Source organism: Carassius auratus, chromosome 38 (genome assembly GCF_003368295.1).
Source record: "Carassius auratus strain Wakin chromosome 38, ASM336829v1, whole genome shotgun sequence".
In the NCBI taxonomy this organism is placed as follows: Eukaryota; Metazoa; Chordata; class Actinopteri; order Cypriniformes; family Cyprinidae; genus Carassius; species Carassius auratus.
Genome location: NC_039280.1, coordinates 9,582,179 through 9,607,475, shown reverse-complemented (window position 1 = coordinate 9,607,475; position 25,297 = coordinate 9,582,179). Strand labels below are relative to the sequence as shown.

The 25,297-nt window shown below is 37.1% G+C and overlaps 5 protein-coding genes across 6 annotated transcripts; 4 read left to right on the top strand and 1 right to left on the bottom strand.

The window, feature by feature from the left end:
• The first annotated feature begins 1,008 nt into the window (after nucleotides 1–1,008).
• On the top strand, nucleotides 1,009–9,830 carry LOC113056969 (inhibitor of nuclear factor kappa-B kinase subunit alpha-like). The gene is made up of 22 exons (XM_026223936.1): nucleotides 1,009–1,402; nucleotides 1,634–1,738; nucleotides 1,869–1,963; nucleotides 3,246–3,363; nucleotides 3,454–3,523; nucleotides 3,612–3,700; nucleotides 3,781–3,870; nucleotides 4,455–4,579; nucleotides 4,669–4,776; nucleotides 4,881–5,016; nucleotides 5,129–5,323; nucleotides 5,423–5,525; nucleotides 5,677–5,800; nucleotides 5,892–6,043; nucleotides 6,136–6,197; nucleotides 6,736–6,845; nucleotides 6,918–6,967; nucleotides 7,110–7,218; nucleotides 7,353–7,500; nucleotides 8,326–8,456; nucleotides 8,571–8,670; nucleotides 8,769–9,830. Exons 2-22 carry the CDS (start codon nucleotides 1,634–1,636, stop codon nucleotides 8,826–8,828), a joined length of 2,280 nt encoding a protein of 759 aa, XP_026079721.1. The 5' UTR covers nucleotides 1,009–1,402; the 3' UTR covers nucleotides 8,829–9,830.
• A 513-nt stretch (nucleotides 9,831–10,343) lies between these two features.
• On the top strand, nucleotides 10,344–13,588 carry gsto1 (glutathione S-transferase omega 1). Of its 2 annotated transcripts, none has more exons than XM_026223937.1 (7): nucleotides 10,344–10,483; nucleotides 10,721–10,793; nucleotides 11,429–11,537; nucleotides 11,717–11,939; nucleotides 12,055–12,156; nucleotides 12,313–12,419; nucleotides 12,721–13,588. In XM_026223937.1, exons 2-7 carry the CDS (start codon nucleotides 10,763–10,765, stop codon nucleotides 12,869–12,871), a joined length of 723 nt encoding a protein of 240 aa, XP_026079722.1. In that variant the 5' UTR covers nucleotides 10,344–10,483; nucleotides 10,721–10,762; the 3' UTR covers nucleotides 12,872–13,588. The 2 variants fall into 2 exon arrangements, with proteins under 2 accessions (XP_026079722.1, XP_026079723.1); XM_026223938.1 differs by having other exon boundaries at nucleotides 10,387–10,483; nucleotides 10,738–10,793.
• A 1,250-nt stretch (nucleotides 13,589–14,838) lies between these two features.
• On the top strand, nucleotides 14,839–17,469 carry LOC113056972 (glutathione S-transferase omega-1-like). The gene is made up of 7 exons (XM_026223939.1): nucleotides 14,839–15,146; nucleotides 15,334–15,409; nucleotides 15,868–15,976; nucleotides 16,182–16,404; nucleotides 16,508–16,609; nucleotides 16,687–16,793; nucleotides 17,092–17,469. Exons 2-7 carry the CDS (start codon nucleotides 15,379–15,381, stop codon nucleotides 17,240–17,242), a joined length of 723 nt encoding a protein of 240 aa, XP_026079724.1. The 5' UTR covers nucleotides 14,839–15,146; nucleotides 15,334–15,378; the 3' UTR covers nucleotides 17,243–17,469.
• Nucleotides 17,470–18,940: 1,471 nt separating this feature from the next.
• LOC113056968 (inositol 1,4,5-trisphosphate receptor-interacting protein-like) lies at nucleotides 18,941–22,334 on the bottom strand. The gene is made up of 2 exons (XM_026223935.1): nucleotides 22,192–22,334; nucleotides 18,941–20,818 (listed from the first exon to the last, which is right to left on the bottom strand). The coding sequence occupies exon 2, from the start codon at nucleotides 20,802–20,804 to the stop codon at nucleotides 19,185–19,187; it is 1,620 nt and encodes a 539-aa protein (XP_026079720.1). The 5' UTR covers nucleotides 20,805–20,818; nucleotides 22,192–22,334; the 3' UTR covers nucleotides 18,941–19,184.
• Nucleotides 22,335–23,099: 765 nt separating this feature from the next.
• On the top strand, nucleotides 23,100–25,288 carry LOC113057529 (calcium homeostasis modulator protein 3-like). Its single transcript, XM_026224952.1, has 3 exons — nucleotides 23,100–23,600; nucleotides 23,846–24,101; nucleotides 24,338–25,288. The coding sequence occupies exons 1-3, from the start codon at nucleotides 23,314–23,316 to the stop codon at nucleotides 24,788–24,790; spliced, it is 996 nt and encodes a 331-aa protein (XP_026080737.1). The 5' UTR covers nucleotides 23,100–23,313; the 3' UTR covers nucleotides 24,791–25,288.
• The last annotated feature ends 9 nt before the right edge of the window (nucleotides 25,289–25,297 follow it).

The following is a 25,297-nucleotide window of genomic DNA, read 5'->3' as shown; positions in this document are numbered from 1 at the left end:
CTTTGTGCACTCACCCAGTGCATTTGTACTGAGGTGATTTCACTCCAGCGCTTCTCTTTCTCCTTGTGATGTGTTTTCACCACATTATACAGACAGTTGTGCTACTACAAAATGTCAAGAAACAGTATCCTCTATCTCCACTATCCAGCGAAGCCACACATCAGCTGTTTTGCGGTATTGCGCATTGGCTGTGGAAGTACTGACGTAATCATGTAGCCATCATCATCCTGATAAAAAATCATAAATATCAAACACGTTTGATATTAATCGGGCTGCCCCGATTTGTGTGCGAGCAGATCGGGAGGTGCGAGATTCGATCGGTGAACTCACATGACCAGATAATCCGCGCCAAACATTGGGACAGATCCAGGTGATCGACAAGATGTTTGCTCCAATTCTCGGGAGGGGGAAATCGGGGGCTAAATCGGGATAACAATCCTGTAGTGTGAGTCAGGCTTTAAACTGTGTTCCGAACATAAACTCACTGGTCTCACTGGTTTGGCACGACATGAGGGTTATTAATTACATAATTTTGATTATTGGGTGAACTAACCCTTTAAGTCTAACCAGTGTTATTTTGAAGTTAAAAAGAGTATTTAGTTTATGTGGTATTTCTGAAACTGAATATTATTGTTATACCTACCTGAAAAACTTAACGCACAGTTAATTTTAATTGTACATTTTTATTGTATTTCTTTGTGCCATTGCTTGACATTAATCTATTCTTATTTTATTACTGACGGTTTACTTATCTTTTTTAGTTAATTAAATTCATAGTTTGAAATCAACGTTTTTTTAAATATATTCCTCACAATATAAATATGAATCAATGACATTATAAATTGAAAAAAAAAATACAAATACACTGGGTGACAAAACATTTAGGTAGGATGCTTATAGTTTAAAAATATGTCTAAAAAAATACCCTCACTCCCCCAATAACAGCCACCTAAAGGGGAAATCCCCCCATTTTCCAAAATGAAATTAAGGCCATGTGGAGATCTTCAACCCAATCTGGCAACACTGCTGGCGTGGCCGCCGTCAACAATAATTATCACAACAGTGCGCCAGTCAGCGCTACCGTGTCTAATCATCAATTTAGGGCAGCAAGTTCTAGTTGTTTTTATATTCAGGTGCTCTCTGGTCCTAGTTTGCCGTGCCTGGTGTTATGGACAGCTGACATTTGGAGGCTTCTAAGAGACTGTAGGCCAACAGTTCACATCGAGTTGTTTACGTGTAGCTAGTTAGCCAGTTAGCAAATCTGACATCCGATGCTCGTTTTAGGATGAAATGGATACCTTTTTTGTTTCCCATGGATTAATACGATCGTTTAACAGGTCCCACAATTCTCCACATCAGATGTGGTCGGTTCAAGCAAGTTAGAAACACAAACTGACGCAAGGTAAGTCATCACCGTCTGACACTTTGGATTAGCTCGCCTGCTAGCTGTGTCACCATATCTAAGAATTGATTTAATCCGTAGATAAAAAAGATCTCACTAATTAAGCATCATCTACGGTATTTACAGTAAAGAATCCTCTCTATAAGGCTTTCATCATGATCAAACACAAGTAGCTGTCTTAGTGTTGAAAGCAGCCATTATAAATGTTTGAAATGTGTCACTGATGTACAGATGGAGAAACCTCCTTTCAGACAGAACCAGGTCTGTGGGTCATGGCTTATGAAGGAGAGGCTGGGGACAGGAGGATTTGGACATGTCTACCTGTATCAAAATCAGGTAATGCACTGCCTTTGATGCTACTGTTAAGTACTGTCGATTTTGGGAATGTATTGTTTTCTTTGCTTAGTTATCTTTCCTGTAAAGACAAAGAAATGTTTATTTTCCTCACTATTGTTATGTGTTGCAGGAAACCTCGGAAAAGATTGCTGTGAAGCTCTGTCGCCTTGAACTTAATGCAAAAAACAAAGACCGATGGAGTCGAGAGATCCAGATTATGAAAAAGTGTGTAAATCTATAGCAATCAAATGTTTGACTTATTTTAAATTAAAGGGTTAGTTCATCCAAAAATGAAAATGATGTCATTAATGACTCACCCTCATGTCGTTCCAAACCCATAAGACCTCCGTTCATCTTCGGAGCACGGTTTAAGATATTTTAGATTTAGCCCGAGAGCTTCTCCATTGAAAATGTATGTACAGTATACTATCCATGTCCAGAAAGGTAATAAAAACATCATAAAAGTAGTAGATGTGACATCAGCGAAAATACTTTTTGGTCCGGAAATAAAAAAAAATTATGACTTTATTCAGCATTGTCTTCTCTTCCGGGTCTGTTGTGAGTGCGTTCATGACGTCATACGTCAGCAGCGTCATGAACACGCTCACAACAGACCCAGCTCTCAGAAATCTAAAATATCTTAAAGGGTAACTAAACCCCTGGTCAGAGCCTGACTCCACCCACTGACAATATTTGAAAAGTGGGCAGATCACAGCGGAGATAGAGGGGACGAACCGAGGGCGGGGCTGAGTGAGTGTGGCGTGAACTTGAGACACGCAGTGATGGATTGATTGACAGATGCTGTCAGAGACGCTAAAATGGAGAGTGACTGTAATGATGCAAGTAGCTTAGCAACAGAGCGATCATTTGATCATTTTCTCCCCCACTTTCACCTGAAGTGGAGGATGTTGAGGTGTCTGTTCATATCAATTCGAGCCGCTGGCTCAATCTGTGGTCTTAACTCCTGCACCGCATCGCTTTTCAGCGTGAGCTGTGTGGAGAAGCCCATTTCCACCTCCATTGCGTTGGAGAGGCAATCCCGTGCAAAATGCAGTTTGCACACTCCAGCTCTAGGCGGGAACTTGCGGTCTTCCAGGCCAGCAGGTCTGCTGGTAAACTATGCAGTCCAGCAGTGCTGTCGCAACCAGCAACACTACACCTATGTACCATCCTGACGTTTTTACACCATATATTTTAGAATTAAAACACTATACTCAAATGTCAAAAAAGTTACTCGAATCAATGAACAGCACTAATAAAGCCACATTCTTACAGATCATTAACTAAAAAAAGTTGGTTTAGGGTATAGTTACTCTTTAAACTGGTTTCCGAAGATGAACGGAGGTCTTACGGGTTTGGAACGACATGAGGGTCATGAATGTCATTAATGACATAATTTTTTGGGTGGACTAACCCTTTAATATATAGTTCATGTATGTATGCACTTTTGCATAATTGACAATGTCGAATGAGGGGGTTTTTCCATTTTTTCCCCCCAAATTTTCAGGCTGAAGCACCTTAATGTGGTGACAGCAAAGGATGTGCCTGACGAGATGATGCACATTGCCCTGAACGATTTACCGCTTCTAGCCATGGAATTCTGTTCCAAGGGAGACCTTCGAAAGGTGCGTCTTCTTTGCATCTCGTCTCAAGTGCCCTCTGGCTCTGATGACATTTTTACTAACTTCTTTGTGTGCTTGTATTTCCTCTTGTAGTTACTCAGCAAGCCAGAAAATTGTTGTGGGTTAAAAGAGAGTGAGGTGTTGGCGCTACTCAATGATGTTGGTAATGTGTCATTTCCAAACTGTTGTTAGTATTTTTATTATCGATCAATAAGAGTGGTAAGTACAACAGTTTGTTTTATTTTCTCCAGGTTCTGGAATCCAGTACCTCCATGAGAATAAGATCATTCACCGAGATCTCAAACCAGAGAATATTGTGCTTCAAGACATCAATGGAAAGGTATTTTCAGTTCAGTAGTTTGTCAGTGTTTTGTAATATTGACATACTTTTCAACCAAACTTGTTTTGATGTCTCTGCAGCTTGTCCACAAGATAATCGACCTTGGCTATGCCAAAGACCTAGATCAGGGGAGCCTGTGTACTTCATTTGTGGGGACTTTACAATATCTGGTATGCTTTTGCATTCATCAATGATTAGAAAAAGCAATTATCACAATAAGTTGACAACACTACTGTTCAAAATTTGAGTTCAGTACATTTTTTTGTTGTTGTTGAAATAAATTAATGCTTTTCTTTAGTAACGATGTGTTAAAGGGCTTCTGTCATCATTTACTCACCCTCTGCTTGTTTTAAACCTGTATGAGTGTAAAGATATATTGATAAATGTTGGTAATGTTAACTGATGGTAGCCATTCACTTTCGTAGTGGTTTTTTTACCCTTCATACTATGGAAGTTAGTGGCTACTATCCATTTGGAGTAAATGATGACAGAATTGTACATTTTTTGTGAACTATCCCTTTAAATGAAATAACTGTAAAGACATTTAGAATCTTACGAAAAAGTGTATTTTAGTTGCGTGCTGTTCTATTGAACTTTCTGTTAATCAAGAATCCAGAATTTTTTTTATTATGGTTTCTATAAAAAATATTTAGCAGTGCAATTGCTTTCAACATAAAAATAACAGTTTTTGAGCACCATATCAGCATATCTGAATGATTTCTGAAGGCTCATGTGACATTTTTGAATGTTTCAGGCTCCAGAGCTGTTTGAAGGCAAGTCGTACACGGTCACTGTGGACTACTGGAGCTTTGGCACCATGATCTTTGAGTGCTGCTGTGGTTTTCGGCCGTTTCTTCATAATCTTCAGCCTGTGCAGTGGTATATGTCCTGAAAACCTACATATTAATTATGCCACAATGCTTGCATCTTACGTTCACATGGAATATAACATATTTTCATTTTTCTAGGACAAGCAAAGTGCGAAACAAAGGTCCTAAGGACATAATGGCTGTAGAAGACATGAATGGTGAAGTCCGCTTTTCAACCCACCTCCCGTACCCCAACAATCTGAGCAGGTAGCCTTTATACAGACCAAAAAAACGTGTATTTCTTGCACCACCATTTTTGTTACTATATTTTTGGGGGTCTCTGAGTTGACTAGTTGTTTTTGGTACTGCAGGACACTACTGGAGCCCTTGGAGGGGCTGCTACAGCTGATGCTGAAGTGGGACCCAGTACAGAGGGGAGGAGGATTGAATCCAGAAACAAAACAGCCCCAATGCTTTGGTCTTCTAGATCAAATACTGAACATGAAGGTTTGACACTTCATTAAAATGTTACATATTTAGTGAAAAAAAAGTAGGCTTTCTTCTGTAATAATGCAAAATTGGCAAAGAAAAATGAGCTGAAATATAATTTTTTCTTTAGGTTGTGCACATCTTAAACATGACAACGACCCAGGTTCACTCATTTCTGCTTAGCCCAGATGAAGGGCTTCATTCTCTGCAACAGAAGATTGAGACCGAGACCAACATCGAACTTCTGAATCAAGAGCTTCTGCAGGAAACAGGAGTCATGCTAGATCCCAGGAAACCTGCTGCACAGTGTGTGTTAGATGGAGTAGTAAGTATTTTTCTTGCTAATTGAATGCGTTCTTAATTTTCCAAAGGTCATTTTAGTAAATCACTTGCGATTTTTTCATTCCTTTTGTTTAATCATCAGAGAGGATGGGACAGCTACATTGTATATCTGTTTGACAAGAGTTTGACCAAGTACTCAGGACCTCTAACAGCTAGAACACTTCCTGAGAGTGTGAACTTCATCGGTAAGAATTGATTGATCTATGTGTGCCAATTCTATAGATGCCTTGTTTATTTAAATATGCTTGGGGGCGGGGTTGTATACTTTTTGTTGGATTTTAACATTTGAGTTTCCAAAAGAATTTAGAGTTTCCACCCATTTTGTTTCTGTTACAGTGCGGGAAACCAAAACTCCGCTTCCTCTGAGTGCCCTTAAAAAGGTTTGGGGTGAGGCGGTAAGCTACGTTTGTGGCCTCAGAGAAGACTATAGCCGCCTTTTCCAGGGCCAGCGTGCAGCCATGTACGTCCAGTATATTATTAATGTGAATGTTTTGTGTTTTGGGACTTTTTTTGCTCATGAGTCAATGTTTTTCTGGTTTGTGTGTTTGTAGGTTGAGCCTTCTCCGCTATAACACCAACCTTACGAGATATAAGAACATGATGTTCTCCTTTTCGCAGCAGCTCAAAGCAAAGCTTGACTTTTTTAAGAGCAGCATACAGTATGACTTGGAGAAGTACAGTGATCAGATGCAGTACGGCATATGTGCGTTTCAATGTGCTAGATTTCCTTGAATTGTCAGAAATGTATTATTGCCTTAGTGATGATTATCTAAAATGACTTGTTTCTTTCTGAAGCCTCTGAAAAGATGCTGAAGGCTTGGCAGGAAAATGAAGAGAAGGCTTCTGCGTTTGTACAGGTGCTGTGGATAAATTCTACATTTTACATCTATGTCAATTTGAAATTAGACGGATACATTTGTTTTGAAATTTAACTGAAGTATTCTTCATATCACATAATTAAAATGTGGCACACTATTGTTCAAATGTTTGTGGTCTGTAGGTTTTTAAGTTTTAAGAACTCTTTGATGTTCAACAAGGCTGCATTCATTTAATTCAAAATGCAGTAAAAACAGTTGTTCTTTGAAATATTACAATATAAAATAAATGTTTTCCATTCTTCTGATTTCAAATTTAATTTATTCCTTTGGCAAAGCTATGCTGATTTAGTGCTCAAAAACATTTATTATTTTGAATGTTGAAAGTTTTTTAAGATTCTTTAATAAATTGATATGAAATAGAATTATCTTGTTGCCTTATAGAGTCCTGATTTTCATCATTTTTAAAAGGATTAACTATTGATCCTCAACTTCTGAACAGTAGTATATTATAAAATGAATGTTCATGTGGGATGGCATTGTTTTAGCAACAACTTAAAGGTTTTGTTTGCTTTTGCAGGTGGCAGAGATCGGCCACCTGGATGAGGAAATAATGGCGTTGCACTCAGAAATAGTTGAGCTTCAGAGAAGTCCTTATGCTCGTCGACAAGGAGATGTCATGGAGCAACTGTAAGTTCATTCTTAAATGTATTAGTAGATGTGCCCCTAAACCTTTTGTATTGACATCATGTCTCATCACAGGCAAGACAGAGCAGTTGAGCTCTACAGACAATTGAAGGCAAAATGCAAAAGTAAGTACAATCTAATTTTGCATGCTCATTCGCCCCATGTCTCATTCCAAGGACATGGGTGATTTATCTGTTTCTTTATGTATTCTTATTGTTATATAAGAAGTTTTTGGGGTCAGGATATAGTGTTATTCATTTCCCGTAGTGCCAGACCCTCAGCACGGCTACAGTGACAGCTCTGAGATGGTGAAGGTCATTGTACAGACTGTCCAGAATCAGGACCGGGTACTGAGGGATCTGTATGCACACCTCAGGTAAAAAGCTTTTGAAACCATCCAGTTCACAATCAAAGAGAATTGTGATGGTTCAAACTGCGACTAGTAAACAAATTAATGCTGCTGTTGCATTTTATGGTTGAAATCCAGCATTGCTGTTATCTTATTTGCAGTAAAATCCTTCTGAGTAAGCAGAAGATCATCGACCTCTTCCCTAAAATTGAGAGGACACTGGAGAGCATTAAGGAGGCAGACAGCACGGTCATGCAGATGCAGATCAAGAGACAGAGAGAGTTCTGGCATTTACTGAAGATTGCATGTGTGAGTCACATGCTTCTAATGTCTCGGGGCCAGATATGCACATAATCCTGGACTTTCCATCGTAATGGTTAAGTGTGTATGAGCAGTGGACGTGTCAACCGTTATCTGATCATTCCATCTGTTTGGAACTTGATAGACATAAACCAAAATGCAAATAAACAGAAACTACTGCTCAAAAAAGACAGTGTTTTTAAGAAATGTATACTTTTGTTTAGCAAGGATAGATAAAGTTGTTAGAAAGTGGCAGACTTTTAAATAGTTACAAAAGATTCCAGTTTCAGAATAAATGCTGTTCTATTGAACTTTATATTTAATGAAGAATCCAAACAGCTGTTTTCGACAGTCATAATAATAAAAACAAATATTTCTTGAGCACCAAATCAGCATATTAGAAGGATTTCTGAAGGATTATGTGACACTGAAGACTGGAGTAATGATGCTGAAAATATATCAAAATAGGAAGCTGTCAAAATATTTCACAATAATACTGTTTTATTGTGTTTTTGATAAAATAAATGCAGCCTTGGTGACATTTGAGCAGAGATGAACAGAGATTGGTTTTCATAAAATATTGTAACCCTAATCTTTTGAGCAATAGTGTCACATTATTCAAAACAAAGAATAATCGGCATTACTGTAAAAACTGTCGGACATACAGTATAGTAAGTTGAAAACTCAGCAAAACTAAAACTGTCAAATGAATACTTCTGACTTGGTTGAGCTACATTCAGAGCATTTCTAAAATGCCATTGTGTGTGAAGCATTTTTTTTTTTTTTTTTTTTTAGCTTAACCAACGATTGTGATTTGAATGTGTTTGTGTTCAGGCACAAAACAGCACACGAAGCACTGTGAGTCAGAGTGGAGAGATGTCCTCCTCGCTGTCAGCATGGAACCAGACTCAAGCCCAGTGCTCCTCTCGCCTGCCCATGTCCCTGCAGGTGCCACCACAAGAGGGGTAAATGTCTCTTCCAAGCCTTAGTGAGCAGCCTGCTAGTAGTGATACTATCACCACCTCACAGGTTTCAAGTTGAGTTTATCAGCGTGTGTGATCACGGGTGTTTGTTTTCAGAGAAACAGTCAATCATTTACTCGAGGAGAACCAGCGATATTTGAGTCAGCTTACCAGTTTACTGCAAGAAACCACTGAAGAGAAATCAGAGAGCATCATGGTAAGTGCTTTTTGTAGGTTTATTCAGAAATTCTGTATATGATCATGACTGCACATATTTGCCGCTGGAACACTCACTGCTTTTTTTCTTTCCCACAGACTCAAGACTGGAGCTGGACTAAATATGAATCCCTGGTTGCTAAATCACAACGTTTGTAGAGTCATGGTGAACTCTGTGACAGGAAGTAACAAGTCATTCTTTTAAATACATTTATTCATCATCACTGGATCGGGTTTGTGTTGACCTGTATGATTTGTTAATCATAGAGTAACTACTTTGTCAATATCTGGATTCCTTTAAAATCACATTTTGCAGTCTTGTAGCAACTCTCTCTCTCTCTCTCTCTATATACATATATATATATATATATATTGAGGATGCATTTTTAACTGATGCAGAACCAAGAACATGCAATCAAAATTCAGGCAATGTAACACCAGAAATGTATTTATTTACATACTTCATTGTTTTCTGTATGGGCTGATTGTACTTTTATTTTAGGTGGTAGAGGTATTATAATAATTTTTTTTTATGGTAGTTCCGCATCTGCACTTTAAAGGCTCACTGTGAATGTTTGGAAAGGTGTGAGGTCTGGCAATGAAATTGGTCATGTTTAAATAATGCACTTCAGCTTCACTTTTTGAAAGCTTAAGAATTCAGTGAGGCTCCAAGTAAAGGTTTACAACAGACAGATTGAAAGGCAGAACGATGCTGAGGAAGAGAAAAGCGCAGCTCTTTAGTCACAGGTCCCATGAAAATGTGTTTGGTCAGACATATACCTGCACAGTCTTTTTATATTTTGGATTTGGCAGTGATGGCAACAAAAGTCTTCATATGAGTTATAAGCAGCTAGAAATGATTGTGATCATTCATCAGTGGGCAAACTATAATCAATAATCAAAACAGTCTTGTTATTCCCTTTTTACATCACATTTTCAACCATGTTTTTGTCCAAAGATGATCAGCCTTCATACAAGAGTTCATCACAGAATGTTGTATAAGATTTTGCATATTATTATATTTTATTTGTTTTGTTGGATTATTATCTAAGGATATTTCAGACATGGGTTAAAAGCATCTTATGAAAGAACACCTAGGTTTTAATGTGTTTACTGTATACATGACAAATAAAGTAATTAAAGTGATATCCGTTATGTTAATCTGTGTGGTGTAATACTTTTGTAAAATACATTTTTCTAACTGCAGTAATCAAATGTTGCATATTACTGATAATTAATTCACAACTATTAAGATACAACAATTCTCCTCTAAAGATCTCACACAGCAAAGAATGGGGACATCATTTTCATGTCCGGAAGCAAATGGCAGACAGTGCAAGACAAGTGTGAAAATATTGTCTGCAGTGTTATGATTAAACCAACCACAAATCAGTATGGAAATACAGGGGGGAACGCCATTCATCATGCAAATAGGTGCTAAAGCCAAGAAGAATGCTAAGTCACTATACATTGGTAGAAGGGATTGATCACATTTAAAAATGTAAATATTACATACATCTGTAATTACAAAATTTTACCTAAAATGCTTTGCATATTTAAATGATCGCCATAAAGTTTACATTTAGTCGAGAAGAAGAGATAATACGAAGTGTGAGGTCTTTCATTACAGTGATCGCTGAGCTTTGAATTACATTTCAATAAGTAGTGGTTGAATGTTTACTGAGGACTTTTATTTTGAAATAAAGACGTGTTTGCAGTTTAATCATTAAATCTTTAGACATGCCGCCTTCCAATAAATAGACCAACTTCACATTAACCACCGAAATTGTGTGGCAAGTCATACAATTAGACAGGTAAGTGTCATATTAAGTGCGCCTTATATCTTTTATTTATCCTATCGATAGTTTATGTATTTAAGTTCGATGCGGTGAAACAGTAACGTTAAATGATTGAATTTATGAAAACAATGGTTACCTTAGCTTCCTACTTAAGTAACTTAAGTTACTTTCTGTCGTCTCAGTTAATCAAATACAACAGTAGTATTTTAATGGAAATAGACTTTGCTCCTAAATGTACTTTAACCTTTCCAGGTCTATTCTTCCACCAGCGCTCCTCCACTGCTAATAAAAACAATGGCAGCATCTCAGAAATGTCTTGGAAAAGGTAAGAAATCATTATGAAGTATTGTGTTGTAGATTCAGTGACTGAGCAAATGACTTTGATAAACATGTCCAGATGTGTCTTTGTTGTGTTAGTAAACGGGGAGTTTAATTGTTATTTCAATGTGTACACGAAAGCTTGACCTGGGGTGTGTTTAGTGCTGACGGCAGTATGACACTGCACTTCGATCAAATCACTATAACCTTACTGTTATTTATGACTATGCGTATTCCATACAAATGCTGCGTCATGCGCTGGTGGAATCCGCACTGTCACAGATTGCATTGCTTGAAGTATCAAAATACGCCTGTTTTTATTGAATAAGTTTCTATTAAAGGATTTGGCAGTCAATCTTAAGAGTTAGTTTACAAGAGATCGTTAACTTTAAATTAATATATGTCTCATATCTTAAAATTACATCCACAAAAGAGACCATACATTTTAGTAAGTATACTATTATTATTTTTTTATAATGAAAATTTAATACATAATGGCAACATCATGTGAAATGCTTTTGTCGATACTAAAAACCAGCTCCTACTTGAAAATGCATTTTGGGTCATTATAAACTCACATTACTATATACCAATGTCATCGCAGAGATGGTTAACGTGATTTTTGTTTAAATTGTGCCACAGGAAGCCCTGCTCCTGGTCCTGTGCCAAAGGACCATATACGGCTCTACAGCATGAGATTCTGCCCTTTTGCCCAGCGGACAAGACTGGTGCTCAATGCCAAGGGAATCAAGTGAGTACAAACATCAGTGGGCATTAGTGAGTTATTTAGTTAGTATGAGGTATTTTTGTTGTGCAGAGGGTGTGCATGACATTGCATTAATAAAATGATTTCAAATTGGTTTGGGGAACAACAGTGTATGCTTTGAGTGAAAAGGAAAGGCCCCTATGAATAATTGTATTTTGCCCTAGACATGACATCGTCAACATCAATTTGAAGAATAAGCCTGATTGGTTTCTGGAGAAGAATCCTCTTGGTTTAGTGCCAACGCTGGAGACCCCGAGTGGTCAGGTGATCTACGAGTCACCAATCACCTGCGAGTACCTGGATGAGGTCTATCCTGAGAAGAAACTGCTCCCGTCTGACCCGTTTGAGAGGGCCCAACAGAAAATGCTGCTGGAGCTATTCTCAAAGGTATTTCCTAACTCATTCCATAGGATATATATATATATATATATATATATATATATATATGTATATGTTAAATTAATTTATCCGTTTCATCAATCTGAATGGATGCTCTTTTTAGGTAACTCCCTACTTCTATAAGATCCCTGTTGGCCAGTCTAAAGGAGAAGATGTGTCTTCACTTGAAGCAGAACTTAAAGAGAAATTCGCCCAGTTTAATGAGGTCTGTTGAAATACTGATAATATCATAATTGAGTGGAATAAAGATCCAATATTGTATTTCTGATGTTAAACATATGTCTGAAGATCCTTTTCAGCTGAGTTCAGATATCAGAATCACATCATGCTTAAATTGTGCTTTAATGGATTTTTTTTTCAGACTCTTGTCAACAAGAAGACCAAGTTTTTTGGAGGAGATTCAATAACAATGATTGACTACATGATGTGGCCGTGGTTTGAGAGGATGGAGATGATAGATCTGAAGCAGTATGTTTTTTTTTTTTTCTTCACATTTTATCTATCCCATTTATGTGCACTAGCAATAGAGAAAGAGAGATTGTAGATTATGACCGAGTTGAACAAATGCAGACATTTTACTTGATAAAAAAAATAAAATAATATATAAAATTTTAACCAAAGCGGTAAGAAACTCAAATTTCGTTAGTGGATTACAAATATTTAATTCAGTTAGACTTGTGATTTTTTTTTTTTTTTTATTTTTTTTTTTTTTATATTTATTAGTAAAGTCTTTTTGATATTATTTTTTGGAATTAACTATCATTTCCAGCTGCTTGGATGACACTCCTCGGCTGAAGAAGTGGACTGAACACATGTTGGAGGATCCCACTGTAAAAGCCACAATGTTCAGCACAGACACCTACAAGGTGTTCTACAAGTCCTACATGGAAGGAAATCCCAATTATGATTATGGTTTATAGAATAAAATCTTTGTTCTCTGGTAAAACACACCTGTCTGCTTTAACATATATTGTTTCAGAAGGTATGTTAATATCAGTCCATCCTTTATACTGTGATCCTGATTAATATGAAAAGAGAATTGCATGCCTGGTATATCAATCTTTTTGTCTCTTTGTCGATATCAAAATTTATAAATCTAAAAATCTTAGGTTAAGAGACTTTTTTTCTTCTTTTTTTCAGAGTGAATTATATGCATTATATGCAATTGTCGGTACAATTAAAATTAAAAAAGGAAACAAAACTTTCTGGTGTTCAGTCAATAGATTAAATATTCTGTACATCATAAACATTGTTTTAATTTTGACTAATCCATTTTTAGACCAGCTTCATTCTTTGATTGTCTGTAAGGAGATTTTCCAGTATAAATGCTGTCATTGTTATACTGGAATATACATATAGTATGCCAACTTCAGGCACTGTGCCCCTGCTCAAGGTTTAACGGTTTTCATTCTCTCAGTTCGGCGGTCACACCTCTCTAGAGTTTAACTTTCAGTGTTTGCATAAATGGCCCTAATATTCCTTATTAGGTGTTCACCACTTTTCTAGTGAGTTACCATCATACACTAATTTCTCAGGATTATATGTGATCCATTATCTCACCAGAAGCAGGTGCCACTGAGGTTTTACAGGTAGCCTCTGACTTCCATAGTGTGAACCCCCCCCCCCCACCCCCCCCCCCCAAAAAAACTTGTCAGTCAGTGGCTTCCATCAACTGTTTGGTTACTAAAATTCATTAAAATATTTTGTTCTGTGTTCAGAAGAAAGAAACTAAACTTCTGAGTTTTTTTTCTTTTCTTTTTTTTTTTTTTTGTTCTGCAGTTGTCATTGTTGATTATAACATGCAGTAAACGGGTTAGGTGATCTCTCAATTCTTCCCTTGTTTGCTGAAGTGCTCCACCCTGTCCAGAACAATAAAGCTAAAAACTAACAATGGATCTATCAGTTGCCTCTTAAATATTAATTGCATTGCTAAGCATGACTTTGCAGAAGCTTTGAGATGTCTGTGTCATAGCCTATGTCCAAGTGACCCTTGTGTTAGGGTAAATAATAAAAAAAAAATTCTATACTGACAAGCTGACTCATTCACCGCGAACTGCAAAAGAAACCTCCGCATGACTTTGCAAGACACCCACACTAACAACAGACACATAAACAGTGAACATAATGTGGAAGCAAAGATTAGATGATTATCTTTTTATAAAATAAGATGTTGTACTTGTGATACAAATAGAAGATAAATAGTCATTCAACAATCCAGAAATCATTGTCATCTCAACTCTTACGTCTGCAAGAAGCTATATTGTGAATATAGCCTTGTCTGTTTTTAGACAAGGATTAATACATTTTTAATAAAATGAAGTGAAATGGAAACTGGGGAAATTTTCCTAGTTCAGTTGCCTATATTGAAATTTTATCTATTAACTAAAAAATGCGAAATATATATGTGTGTGTGTGTTTAATTGTTGTAGGCTCCACTACACTAAGGAATTATTATAATGAATTATTATGACGTTTGCAGGTAAACTGTTCCCAACTGATTTTGTTGCAGTTTATCACGTATCATACTATTCAAATACAAAATGATTTAATGACATTTATATTCTAAATGTATTTAATGTTTTCATTTCACAAACAGTAAAAACTTTCATTCACTTTTCAAATAATATTTTATGTTTGTGCTTTTGGAGGCTATGTTGTATAACTGTGAAATAAATATTAAAAGTATTAAGAAAACATGATATTCTAAAATTATTTTATTAAACCGATTCTTCAGTTGTATCCTTCCGCTCGAAGATACAATCCCTGGCAGAAAAACCGATCAGTTGTAAGAGCGCGCAGTGATACGCGAATATGTGTTCCGCATATAGCTGTCTGGTATGTTCATAGTTGATTGTACAGGAAACAGAACGCGGCATAATCAGAGAAATGAACAGTAAATCAACACATTCGGATATAATAGCAGACTTGTTAGCAGTTTATCATTTATAGTCGTTAGTTGTAAAAAATAATATGGTATATCTACTCTTACATCGATGAGAAGTAACGTTATCTTTAAGAATATTTTGTATTTAAGTAGCTTGGTAGAAGAGCTTTATTTTGAAAGTAACATTGGTGTAAGTTAATATTAAGTAGACTGTAAGAGGAGGAGTCATTATCTTCAGCCACACCTATTCTTCCATAAAAACTCAATTTTCAAGTTAACGTTTACTTCAGTCAGTTCAGCCGGTTATACAGGTAAGCAAACGTTCAATGTATTTTTGTTTGCTTTTAGTAAAATATGTTAAGCATCTATGATAATCTACGCAAAAGTATTTCCCCTTTTTTTCTTCCTTCCGTTATGTAACACATAGCTACAGTTTTTGAAACTTATGCATAAAACGCTTACGCGAATGTTTTTTTATTTTATTTTTATTGTTTGTAGGCTCACCATCGATTGATTCATCTTCTTTAAGTGAACCCTCTGATAATGGCTCCATCTCCAAAATGCCAAGGAAAAGGTAAAACAAGGAAATCAGACTCGCTCACAGTCTCATTGTTTGATCTATTACTTGAAAATGGAAAGGCGTTCGTAAAAACAACCAAACAAGCAGATATGAATTCACGTTCGTCTACATAGATTCAGCTAGTTTCACTATCCACAAGTTTCATTACCTACCCGGTTGCAGAAAAATCTCCCAGATGTTATCAGCCCATGTTGCGTAATCCTTGTTAAATATATATATATATATATATATATATATATATATATATATATATATATATATATATATATATATATATATATATATATAATATGTTTTATTTAAAACATATTATAAATTCTTAAAATCTGATTAATAAACAGTTAAGAACCTTATTTTACTGATGAAATTCCATCCATATTATGTAACTAACTTTTCCATATTCTTGTAAATATTGACATTATTGTGCTCCATGTGTTTCATTGGTGTAACAGCATGTCCTGCTCCTGGACCAGTGCCGGATGGTCTTATTCGCCTCTACAGCATGAGATTTTGTCCATTTGCTCAGAGAACAAGACTGGTGCTCACTGCCAAGGGAGTTAAGTGAGTACTAATGTTGCCCTACCGTGCAGTATTGGGTTACATGGAGGTTTGAGGTGTGCCTAATGTGTACATCTGATATTTAGATCGTCAATTAGATTTGAGTTTCTTAATTAACATTTTTTGTTGTGGTTGCGAGGAAAATCTCTCTCTTTAATATCTATAAACTAACTAGCAGGCCTATTGATTTTATATTCCTTTTAAATAGACATGAAATTATCAACATCAATTTGAAGGATAAGCCTGATTGGTTTCTTGAGAAGAATCCTTCAGGGACGGTGCCAGTATTGGAAACCTCAAGTGGTCAGGTGATCTACGAGTCACCAATCACCTGCGAGTACCTGGATGAGGCCTACCCTGAGAAGAAACTGCTCCCATCTGACCCGTTTGAGCGGGCCCAACAGAGAATGCTGCTGGAGATTTATTCAAAGGTAGGCAGTTTGTCAATATGGAACATGTACATTATGTATCTTCATTGTTTTTTGATTGAAGTGAATTTATGCACTGATTTTTGGAAATTCGTCTTCATTTTAGGTGATTCCATACTTCTACAAGATCTCTATGGGCAAGAAGAGAGGAGAGGACGTCTCAGCGGCTGAAGTAGAATTTACAGATAAAGTCTCCCAACTAAACGAGGTGGGCTAAAATTCCTACGAATTCTGAAAAATTCTACAATTTCTGTTAATAAATTATTTTTATATACCTTTTTTCAGTATCTGGCGAAAAAGAAGACTAAATACTTTGGCGGCGCTTCAATCACAATGATAGACTACTTGATCTGGCCATGGTTTGAGAGGGCAGAGATGATGGGTGTAAAGCAGTACGTTTTTATTTTATTTTTATTAGAAACATGCATATTACATTATGCAATATATAATGAATGTATGATAAAAACACATATTTTACCCAACAGCAAGAGGAATAGTGTGCTGAGTCATAGAGGTGAAGTTAATCTGATATGAAAACTTGAATGAAAGTTGAAATGAAAAGCACTTTAGTTCAGTGAACTTTATGCACAAAACAAGTAAACTTCTTGTGAATTCATCTTTTGTAAGTATTTCTCCAGTGTGTAACTTGCTTGTAAACTTAATAGTTCTGTGTCTCTATTTGTGTTTCAGTTGTTTGGCCAACACTCCTGAGTTAAGGAAGTGGATTGAATGCATGTTCGAGGATCCAGTGGTCAAAGCCACCATGTTTAAAACAGAGGATCACAAAGTGTTCTTCAACACCTACATGGACGGAAAGCCTAATTATGATCATGGTTTATAGAGTAAAACAGGATATCTGTTCATCTGTGTGGAATTTTTTTTAACATAACTTTTCTTACTCTGTATTTTTATACTACAATTATAGCCAATTGTGCTTTTAAGCCTCAGATTAGATCCCAGAAGGCCATGTAAAAATGGCTACTTTGGGTATATTACCATGTCTGTCATTCATACAAGAATATAAATAAACCAAACGTACAAAGTATAAACATTATATTTTTTTGCAAATCTTATTTCCTTGTGTTTATTCCTTTAATCACGTATCTTTCCGGTAGGTCATTGGTTTGATTTCCAGGCAAATCAAGAACTGATAAAACATAAATGTGTACCTTGAATGCAGTGTAACTTGCTTCAGATTAAAGCTTTTGTCAAAAGCATAAATGTAAATATGAATCTCTCTATATTTAACCAGTTTCCTCTTTGGTCACAAGTGAAATGCTACTGAGCCACGCACAACATGTCGTGGAGCTGCAAAACAACATTGCTTACTGAGAGAACTGCATACTGCATAAAAGTTTGTTTATTGCATCAAAAAAATAAAATCCAATATAAAGACTACAAAGATTCAAACAAGTGCATTATAGAGAATAGACAAAAAAGCCTTTTTCAACCCTGTGAAACAGCTTCTGCTTGGGCCTGTACATGACACTGTGCAGCATTTCTTTAGATGTGCTTGCTGCTCACACTTTGTTTAGGCATTTCAACAATCCCCTTATGTTGGCAGACAAGATCAAAACTGATAACACTCCTAAATATTCAGATAATGTTACATAATTTAAACTCTTAACCTGATATTACATCATTTGCAATAACTCAAATGGTCCAAAGATCACTGAATCAGCTGCCAGAATGATGATGAATAGCAAGTGGATGTTTCTTCAACCATGTGCACTTTCGGCCCTGTGGACTTTAGGAAAATAAACTTTCTTAAAATCCTATTATTTTATAGCAGCAATGTCATTTCAGTCACATCTCAAATTATGTATTGTGCTTAGTAACATTCTGTGGTTGAAATTTCATTTTAAACTTTTATTTATTTTTTGCTTTGTCTTGCTAAGCACAATTTAAAAGCAAGCATTTAAGATAATTTAAATAAATACTTGATTTCAATTTTTTTTCATAATTAAACAACATTACAGCTAGAAATTATGCATGATAAAAAATATTTATCTTGATTTTCTTCACACATTACATATTTCAACTCCAGCAAAAAAACGGTAACTTTAACAATAAACTTGATTCTGGTATATTATTATTATTAGATGCAAAGCTTGTTTATTGTTGTGAAAATAACACTAAAACTAAGGAGAAGTTATTAATAGTAAATTATTAAATTAATTCACTCTTCGTTATGATAATTAAAAAAATGTAATGATCATATTTTTATGATGGTCTCAGTCTGGGACAAGAGTAAAACAAAAAAATATATATATAAATGGCATTTGGAAAGCAACAAAAATAAATGCTAAAACAGACAAAAGTTTACAAGATTGCTTTAACATGACCTTCATACCACGACTTAGGTGCCCTTGAGCAAGGCATTAAACCCCCAAATGTTCCCCGGGTGCCACAGCATAAATGGCTGCCCACTGCTACGGGTGTGTGTTCATGGTGTGTGTGTGTGTTCACTGCTGTGTGTGTGCACTTTGGATGGGTTAAAAGCAGAGCACGAATTCTGAGTATGGGTCACCATACTTGGCTGTATGTCACGTCACTTTCACTTTTTTTGTCACTTTCACTTTCATACAGTATAACAAAATGTAAAAGGTAAAATATTGCCCCGGGACAAAAAAATTATAAAAAAAATGGTTATAGTTAAAGAAACACCCAAATATCATCACAGCGTCAGAAACAGTCAGTGCTTAATATGTTGTTTACATTTGAGCTGCATAACGTCATTATGTAATTAGGCTGTAAAAATCCCCTGCACTCAAAGCCAAAGTCTATGTCTGGTCTGTTGAGCTAAATTCATGCCTCACGCAACCATTAGAAACGTGAGGGCTATATTCTTGAACAAGAACAGAGGTATTTATAACCATCTCTTGAAAATGCTCCTCCATTTTGGCATATACGTGCCTCTGTAATACAAGAGGCCTAAACAGGTTTATCGGTTCTGCCGTACGGATTATTTTGGGAACCAGAAGTTCGACTGGGATGCGAGGGTTCCCGACAACAACATGATAGAGTCTCTTTTCCTCCAGGCTTTGCTGCAGGAAGCTGAGCAGATCTCTTAACCTGTCATTGAGATTCTGCGGCTGCCACATCGCAGGACGTTTACTCAGCAGCAGATGCAAAAGCGCCGTCTTTATATGATAATTAGAAAAGGCGCTTTTCCCAGTCAAAGCTGTCTGCTTTTTGTGCAAGAAAGAAACTATCTGAAGACAGTGAACATGACACGAATTTGTAGGAAGTCGTTTCACCAGATGTTTAAGCAGGTTCTTTTCATAAACAGTTAGTGAGAGTTGCCAGTGAATGTCTGAGGAGTTACTAGTGTCAGATGGGAAATGAGAGATGAGGTAAGCATCCGTGTCCTCAAACTGAACGGCAGGGGTAATGTTAAGAATGACAGTCTTTCCAGACCTAAATCTGATTTTCAGAGCTCCGGGGAAGTCTAGGTTTTGAAATGCTAGCTCAAAATCGTACTTATGAGAGATCAGGCCCCATGCTTTGCTCACTGAGATCTGGAACCATCTCATGATCTGATCTTTTGACAAATACGAGGTGTTCTTCTCACAGTGGCGGTCCACCAGTGTGTGATCCTCAAGCTTTTCACCCTCATTTCTACTGTGAAGCAGACACAGCATATCATCACCGAGATTGGTTGAGCCACAAAGACAGCCTGTGCCATTTTCACCTGGTTTTAGTAGTTTAATCCTTCCACATCCTTGCAAGTCCAGGGGGATTTCAGCGGAGGGGTCGCACCAGAGCTGAAACTCAAACCTGAATGACCGTGGAGGAGCAAAAGGCACAATGAGGTCACATGTAGGAGGTTTAGACACCCTCCAGGACTCAAACATGCTGCCTATGCCAACGAAGTCCTCGACTTCCAGGTCAGACTCTCGATCGCAAACACTTCTTAAAGCCTCGAGCAGATCATCCGCAAAGCCCTCGATGAACTCTCGCACTCTCCCGCTCTCGTGGATGAAAGGATGGAAGCGGGTCTTGCAGAAGTTACTTAGGACACCTTTATCTAGGACTACATTCTTGGCACTGAGATATTCAGCACTGGAATCTCCATCTTCATCTTCTGTAGAGTCTGGGATTTCGGTAGGGATTATATCCTGCCTGCAGACCTCAATTGTGAAGAAAATGACTAGGCAGAGAGTGCTCCAAAAGTACCAGCTGTAACCGTCCTGATCATCAACCAGAGCAATTTCTGTTTGCGAGATCTCCTGTTCCAGGCGCTGATGTTCGGCCTCCAGCTTCTCCTGGTGCTCCTTCATCCGGGACAGGAGCTCGTCATCTTGCTCAGGGAGGGTGGTGTTTTCATTAGGGAAGAGCAGTGGGTGGTTGAGGATAGCGGCTACTACCACCATGCAAACCCGTGCAATAGCACCTTGCATCCTTCACTGTGCGTCTAAGAAAACACAAATTTCTCGATTAATGTGAGCTTCTTAAAAAGGAAATGCATCTTCTAACTTTCGTGAAAACATGTCATTCTTCAGGGTGGTTTTTTTTGAACTGTAATACAAAGGACTCTGCTGCACTGGGGAAGGAAGTCAGATAACCTCTGTTAAATATCTACTGAAAACAAGAATTAAAAAAATTATATCGGGGGAAAGTATCTGTTAATCTATTAATTTGAGGTTTGGATAATAAATAAAAAAAACTGGGGTTTCACCTCTTCTATTTTTTAAGTATTTTGTAATTTTGCCTTGACTGAAGCTTTGGAAGGAACCTCATATACATTGAAGAGGACGTGACGTAACAGGTTTATTTATAGTGTGGCACTTGGAGTCCGAGTGATTCTTGGAATGAGGCAGATAAAATTCCTTATTTATACAATCTACAAGCTACTTGCACATTCCATGATACGGGTACACTTTGGTGTCCTGTGATATTTTTTTAAGTATTAGAGGCACAACTTTTTTCAATCTTTGAAGTGATATGCACTTTATAGTAGAAAATAATATATATATATATATATGTATAGTAGTAAGATATGCCATTCATAGTACAAGTCGTGTGACTTATTTTAACTCTTCATGCACCATGATGAGAAGGCAAGCAAATATTCTCATTCAGTCTTATTTTCTGTTTACATACTTCGTCAAGCTTAACTATACTAGGTTACTATAAGAAAAACATTTCAAAACAAAAATGTATATTTAATAAGTTTGAAAGTTTTTTTTTTTTGAGGGGGGGGGGGGGGCGTTTAAATTATTTATGTGGAACTGCATCATATGCCAAGTAAAAAAAAAAAAAAAGGTTTTAAATAGAGTGCATGATGACGGGTAGTTGACTAATAATGGTTGAGCTCCAGTAAAGACGATAATTGAGAAATTTGTGTGGCGCTGCAAATATTCCCACAGTCTACAAATACAAGGGCGGAGTAGGCTATACACAGCTACAACAATTTAGTCATTAAACAGAGAGAAATATATCCTACAAATAGTTAGACAATATTACAGAGGAAACATTTGTTCACGCGTGTCTGTAAGAAAATAGAAAGTTTATCAGCAGCAGCAGCGCGAGAGAGAGAGAGGGCGGTGACGTAATAAACCAAAGGCAGAGCATCTAACAACTTCTACTTTTTTTAATCGACACAATTGCGCATTTTCTTAACAACGTCTTCGGATGTGTTTAACTCTTGTGGTTTACAAAACTTTTGTATATTTTTTTACATTTTAATCACAGCTGTGACGGTGTCTCGAATAATCTATGAAACAACAGATGGCCAATACTCGCGCTGAGTCTTTGTTGTAGACCAAGAACAGAACAGAAACTTACACTGTAATCCACGAGTTAAAGTCCAGCGTTGTTCATTGTTTCAGACCGATACGGAACCGACACAAGAGAAAACGCTGCAGTAGGCTACCGTTAGTCTGTTTCCTCGTCTGCTCTCACATCCAGGAAGTGACCAATGGGGCCGTTAATCGCTCCTTTATATAAAGCACGTGGGTCAGCCGCGCTCTTGAGACAACGTCATATGGGGGTGGTGAAAACATTATTTATTATTTATTTTTATTTTTTTGCGCACAAGTTATCCGTACATTGAAAATTATGATGTGCATATACTGTGGATGCAATTCAAAAAATAAATGTGCATAGCCCTGTTGAAGCATCAAAAGCATGTTATGATCTAGAGTAATATCTACAAACGGCGGTAATCAAATTAAGGTTTTCCACCAGGCATTTACTGTGTTTACTATTCTTCTTCTATCGGCTATTTTGAAGAATGTGCAGCTGCGGAGTGACTCCTAGGCGGACGACAAATACCCACACGAGGTCGCTACCTCACCAAAGTTTAATAACTTATTGTACACAATACACCTACAATACTATTTTGATATGAGAGTTTATCAAGTAACCCCAAATCAATCATCAGTTTATATGATCATTTTGAACATTATTTTTTAACGTTATTTTCCTGGCGGTCACGCTACGCGGTAATTATTGCGAAAAAAAGATACATCCTTTCTCCAAAGCCTATTCTTTAGGGTCACGGGAAGACCGTTTTGTGAAAAATATGAAAAACATTCGTCTACTCAAAGGAAAGAAAGCAAACACACCAAGAATCTGCTATGCGAGTTTTACCTATTTTTAAAGTCAGGTATTCGTGCGCACATTTGGGTGTGGCCAAAGAAGCAGGTGCGCGTGCCCTACAGGTGAACCCATCACACTTCAGCACGCAGAACTCGCGAGACGCTTTAATACCTGTGAAAGATTATTTTACAAGTGAGCCATACAATAACTTAATTAAATTAACAATTACTCAAGTTAGTTTTTTTTCTCGTTTGTCCTTTTCGCAGACTTGAACAGCGCAGATTTGAACAGCGTACTTGGCGGTCGAATATCAGATAAGTAGCCTCTAATCTGCAGCCTCTAATAGCGATAACCCTGAACTAATAAATGGATCGTTTAAAGTTGGTTCTGCAATATTTCCAGTCAAATTCTGAGTCCATCTCCAATGGTATCTGTATAATATTGTCACTTATAAGCGTCAAGTTATATACAAGTTTTGATTTCAACTGCCCCTGTTTACCGCAATACAATAAGATGTACGCACTAGGGGTCATGTTCGTCCCTCCAATTATATTGTTCCTGTTGGGAGTGTTAGTTAATCGTCATACTGGGGTGTTGATGGAAGAGTGGGTCAGACCCCTGGGCAAGAGGACAAAAAATCCAGCAGTGGTAAAGTAAGTTAGAAGCCAAATAATATTCATAGGCTACTCATTTTACTATTAATATTAATTAGTACTTTCATGTACAATGTACTTACCTGTGATAAGTACTTGTAATAAGGTAACTAAATGGGTTGGGGTTAGGTTAAGGGGTAGGTTCAGGGTTAGTAGAGTTATTACCTAGTTATTGCAATTAAATTAATGAGTACAGTATGTACACGAGGAACAGGACTACAAAAACACTTATGTTATCCTTCCAGATTTTTGCTATCATCAGTGTTTCAACGGTCACTTCTGGCCCCCATGGTTTGGATTCTGATGACACTCTTGGATGGAAAATGTTTCATCTGCGCATTTAGTATGAATGTAGACCCGAAATATTTTACAGGAATACCAAACAGCACTGGCCTAGAATTGATCAAGATTATGGCTAAGGTGCCTTGTAAAGAGGATGTCATCTTCAAAAACAGCAGTTTTCGGAAAGCTGTCTCACGCTATGTGCGTTGTTACTCTCAGGTGAATGGGTTTTCTCACATTTTTTGGTGCATTTTTTCAATGCTTACATTGTCTTTAGTCAAAGAACCGTGATGTCAATGCCATTTTTGACTTGATAGCTGCTAAGTAAGATTGAGCTGTCCAAAGTTGACAGGAGCAGACCTTTAACAAATCTGTAGGTGGTTAAAATCCTTTCATACTTTGCATAACCAGACGATTCATCTATTCTTCTTGTACAATTTATCTTCTTCTCAAAGGCAATAGGCTGGTCGATCCTCCTCTTCTTCATTTTTTTGGGCGCTGTGGGACGTGTCCTAAAGCCTTGCTTCAATCACGCCACTTTTCTGCAGACACGCTACTGGAGCAATTACCTGGACATTGAGCAGAAGCTCTTCGATGAGACCTGTGTCCTTCATGCCAGAGATTTTGCCAGAAAATGTGTAGTGCAGTTTTTTGAGAATATGCGAGAAGACGTGACTGTGAGAATGCCCCTCTCAAGTGCACTCAGACTCAGCACAATCCATAATGAATATGAAGAGGAAGAAGAGGAGCATCTGCATGGTATAACCAGACAAGATCAGGTGGATCACTTGCTGCAAACCTGGTACGAGTGTAAACCAGAGCTGGACGTGACCAGGATGGCCTATAAACCCAAAGTTTGTATCACTTGGGAAGATATCAATGGAAAGGCAATGTTCTCTGAAGTGTAAAACTTGGGGGAAAAAAGATCTTACCTCTTAAACTAGAATTAATGTAAATAAGTGACATGTTCATTAAATATTTATAAAGATAATTAAAAATACTGGTCCTAGAAATGTAATAGTTTGACTACTAATTGACTAATATAAGTTGAATCAAAAGCAAATCTTAAAATGCTTGCATGCCGGAGCAATGGATATATAATAATGTAAAATTTCTTTCTTCATCAATTTTGCAATGAGCCGTCCAGACCCCAAAGGATTCTGCAATGATGCCTGGATGGAGGATTTTTAATTTGCATAGAATGTAGAACCCAAACATTTTTGAATTGCAATGTAACTATCAGAATATTGTCAATTCAGAAAGCCTTGTTTTAGCCTTCCTCAAGGCTTGCATGCTGGCGAATTTGAATATGCTGGGATTTAGTTTGTGTATTTTTGCATTTCTCTCTCGACAGACATTACACAACAACCTCATGTATATGGTTTGGATGCAAATTACTACAGAACCCTGGCACC

What these genes read in the sequence shown, in the direction of transcription:
- LOC113056969 (XM_026223936.1), top strand. Translation starts at nt 1,634, where the DNA reads ATGGAGAAACCTCCTTTCAGACAGAACCAGGTCTGTGGGTCATGGCTT. An exon ending in AATCTTCAGCCTGTGCAGTG is followed by an intron (nt 4,580 to 4,668) that starts GTATATGTCCTG and finishes TCATTTTTCTAG; the next exon opens with GACAAGCAAAGTGCGAAACA. An exon ending in AGGCTTCTGCGTTTGTACAG is followed by an intron (nt 6,198 to 6,735) that starts GTGCTGTGGATA and finishes TTGCTTTTGCAG; the next exon opens with GTGGCAGAGATCGGCCACCT.
- gsto1 (XM_026223937.1), top strand. Translation starts at nt 10,763, where the DNA reads ATGGCAGCATCTCAGAAATGTCTTGGAAAAG. An exon ending in AATTCGCCCAGTTTAATGAG is followed by an intron (nt 12,157 to 12,312) that starts GTCTGTTGAAAT and finishes TTTTTTTTTCAG; the next exon opens with ACTCTTGTCAACAAGAAGAC. An exon ending in GAGATGATAGATCTGAAGCA is followed by an intron (nt 12,420 to 12,720) that starts GTATGTTTTTTT and finishes TATCATTTCCAG; the next exon opens with CTGCTTGGATGACACTCCTC.
- LOC113056972 (XM_026223939.1), top strand. Translation starts at nt 15,379, where the DNA reads ATGGCTCCATCTCCAAAATGCCAAGGAAAAG. An exon ending in CTCACTGCCAAGGGAGTTAA is followed by an intron (nt 15,977 to 16,181) that starts GTGAGTACTAAT and finishes CCTTTTAAATAG; the next exon opens with ACATGAAATTATCAACATCA. An exon ending in AAGTCTCCCAACTAAACGAG is followed by an intron (nt 16,610 to 16,686) that starts GTGGGCTAAAAT and finishes ACCTTTTTTCAG; the next exon opens with TATCTGGCGAAAAAGAAGAC.
- LOC113056968 (XM_026223935.1), bottom strand. Translation starts at nt 20,804, where the DNA reads ATGCAAGGTGCTATTGCACGGGTTTGCATGGTGGTAGTAGCCGCTATC.
- LOC113057529 (XM_026224952.1), top strand. Translation starts at nt 23,314, where the DNA reads ATGGATCGTTTAAAGTTGGTTCTGCAATATTTCCAGTCAAATTCTGAG. An exon ending in AAAAATCCAGCAGTGGTAAA is followed by an intron (nt 23,601 to 23,845) that starts GTAAGTTAGAAG and finishes TTATCCTTCCAG; the next exon opens with ATTTTTGCTATCATCAGTGT. An exon ending in ATGTGCGTTGTTACTCTCAG is followed by an intron (nt 24,102 to 24,337) that starts GTGAATGGGTTT and finishes TTCTTCTCAAAG; the next exon opens with GCAATAGGCTGGTCGATCCT.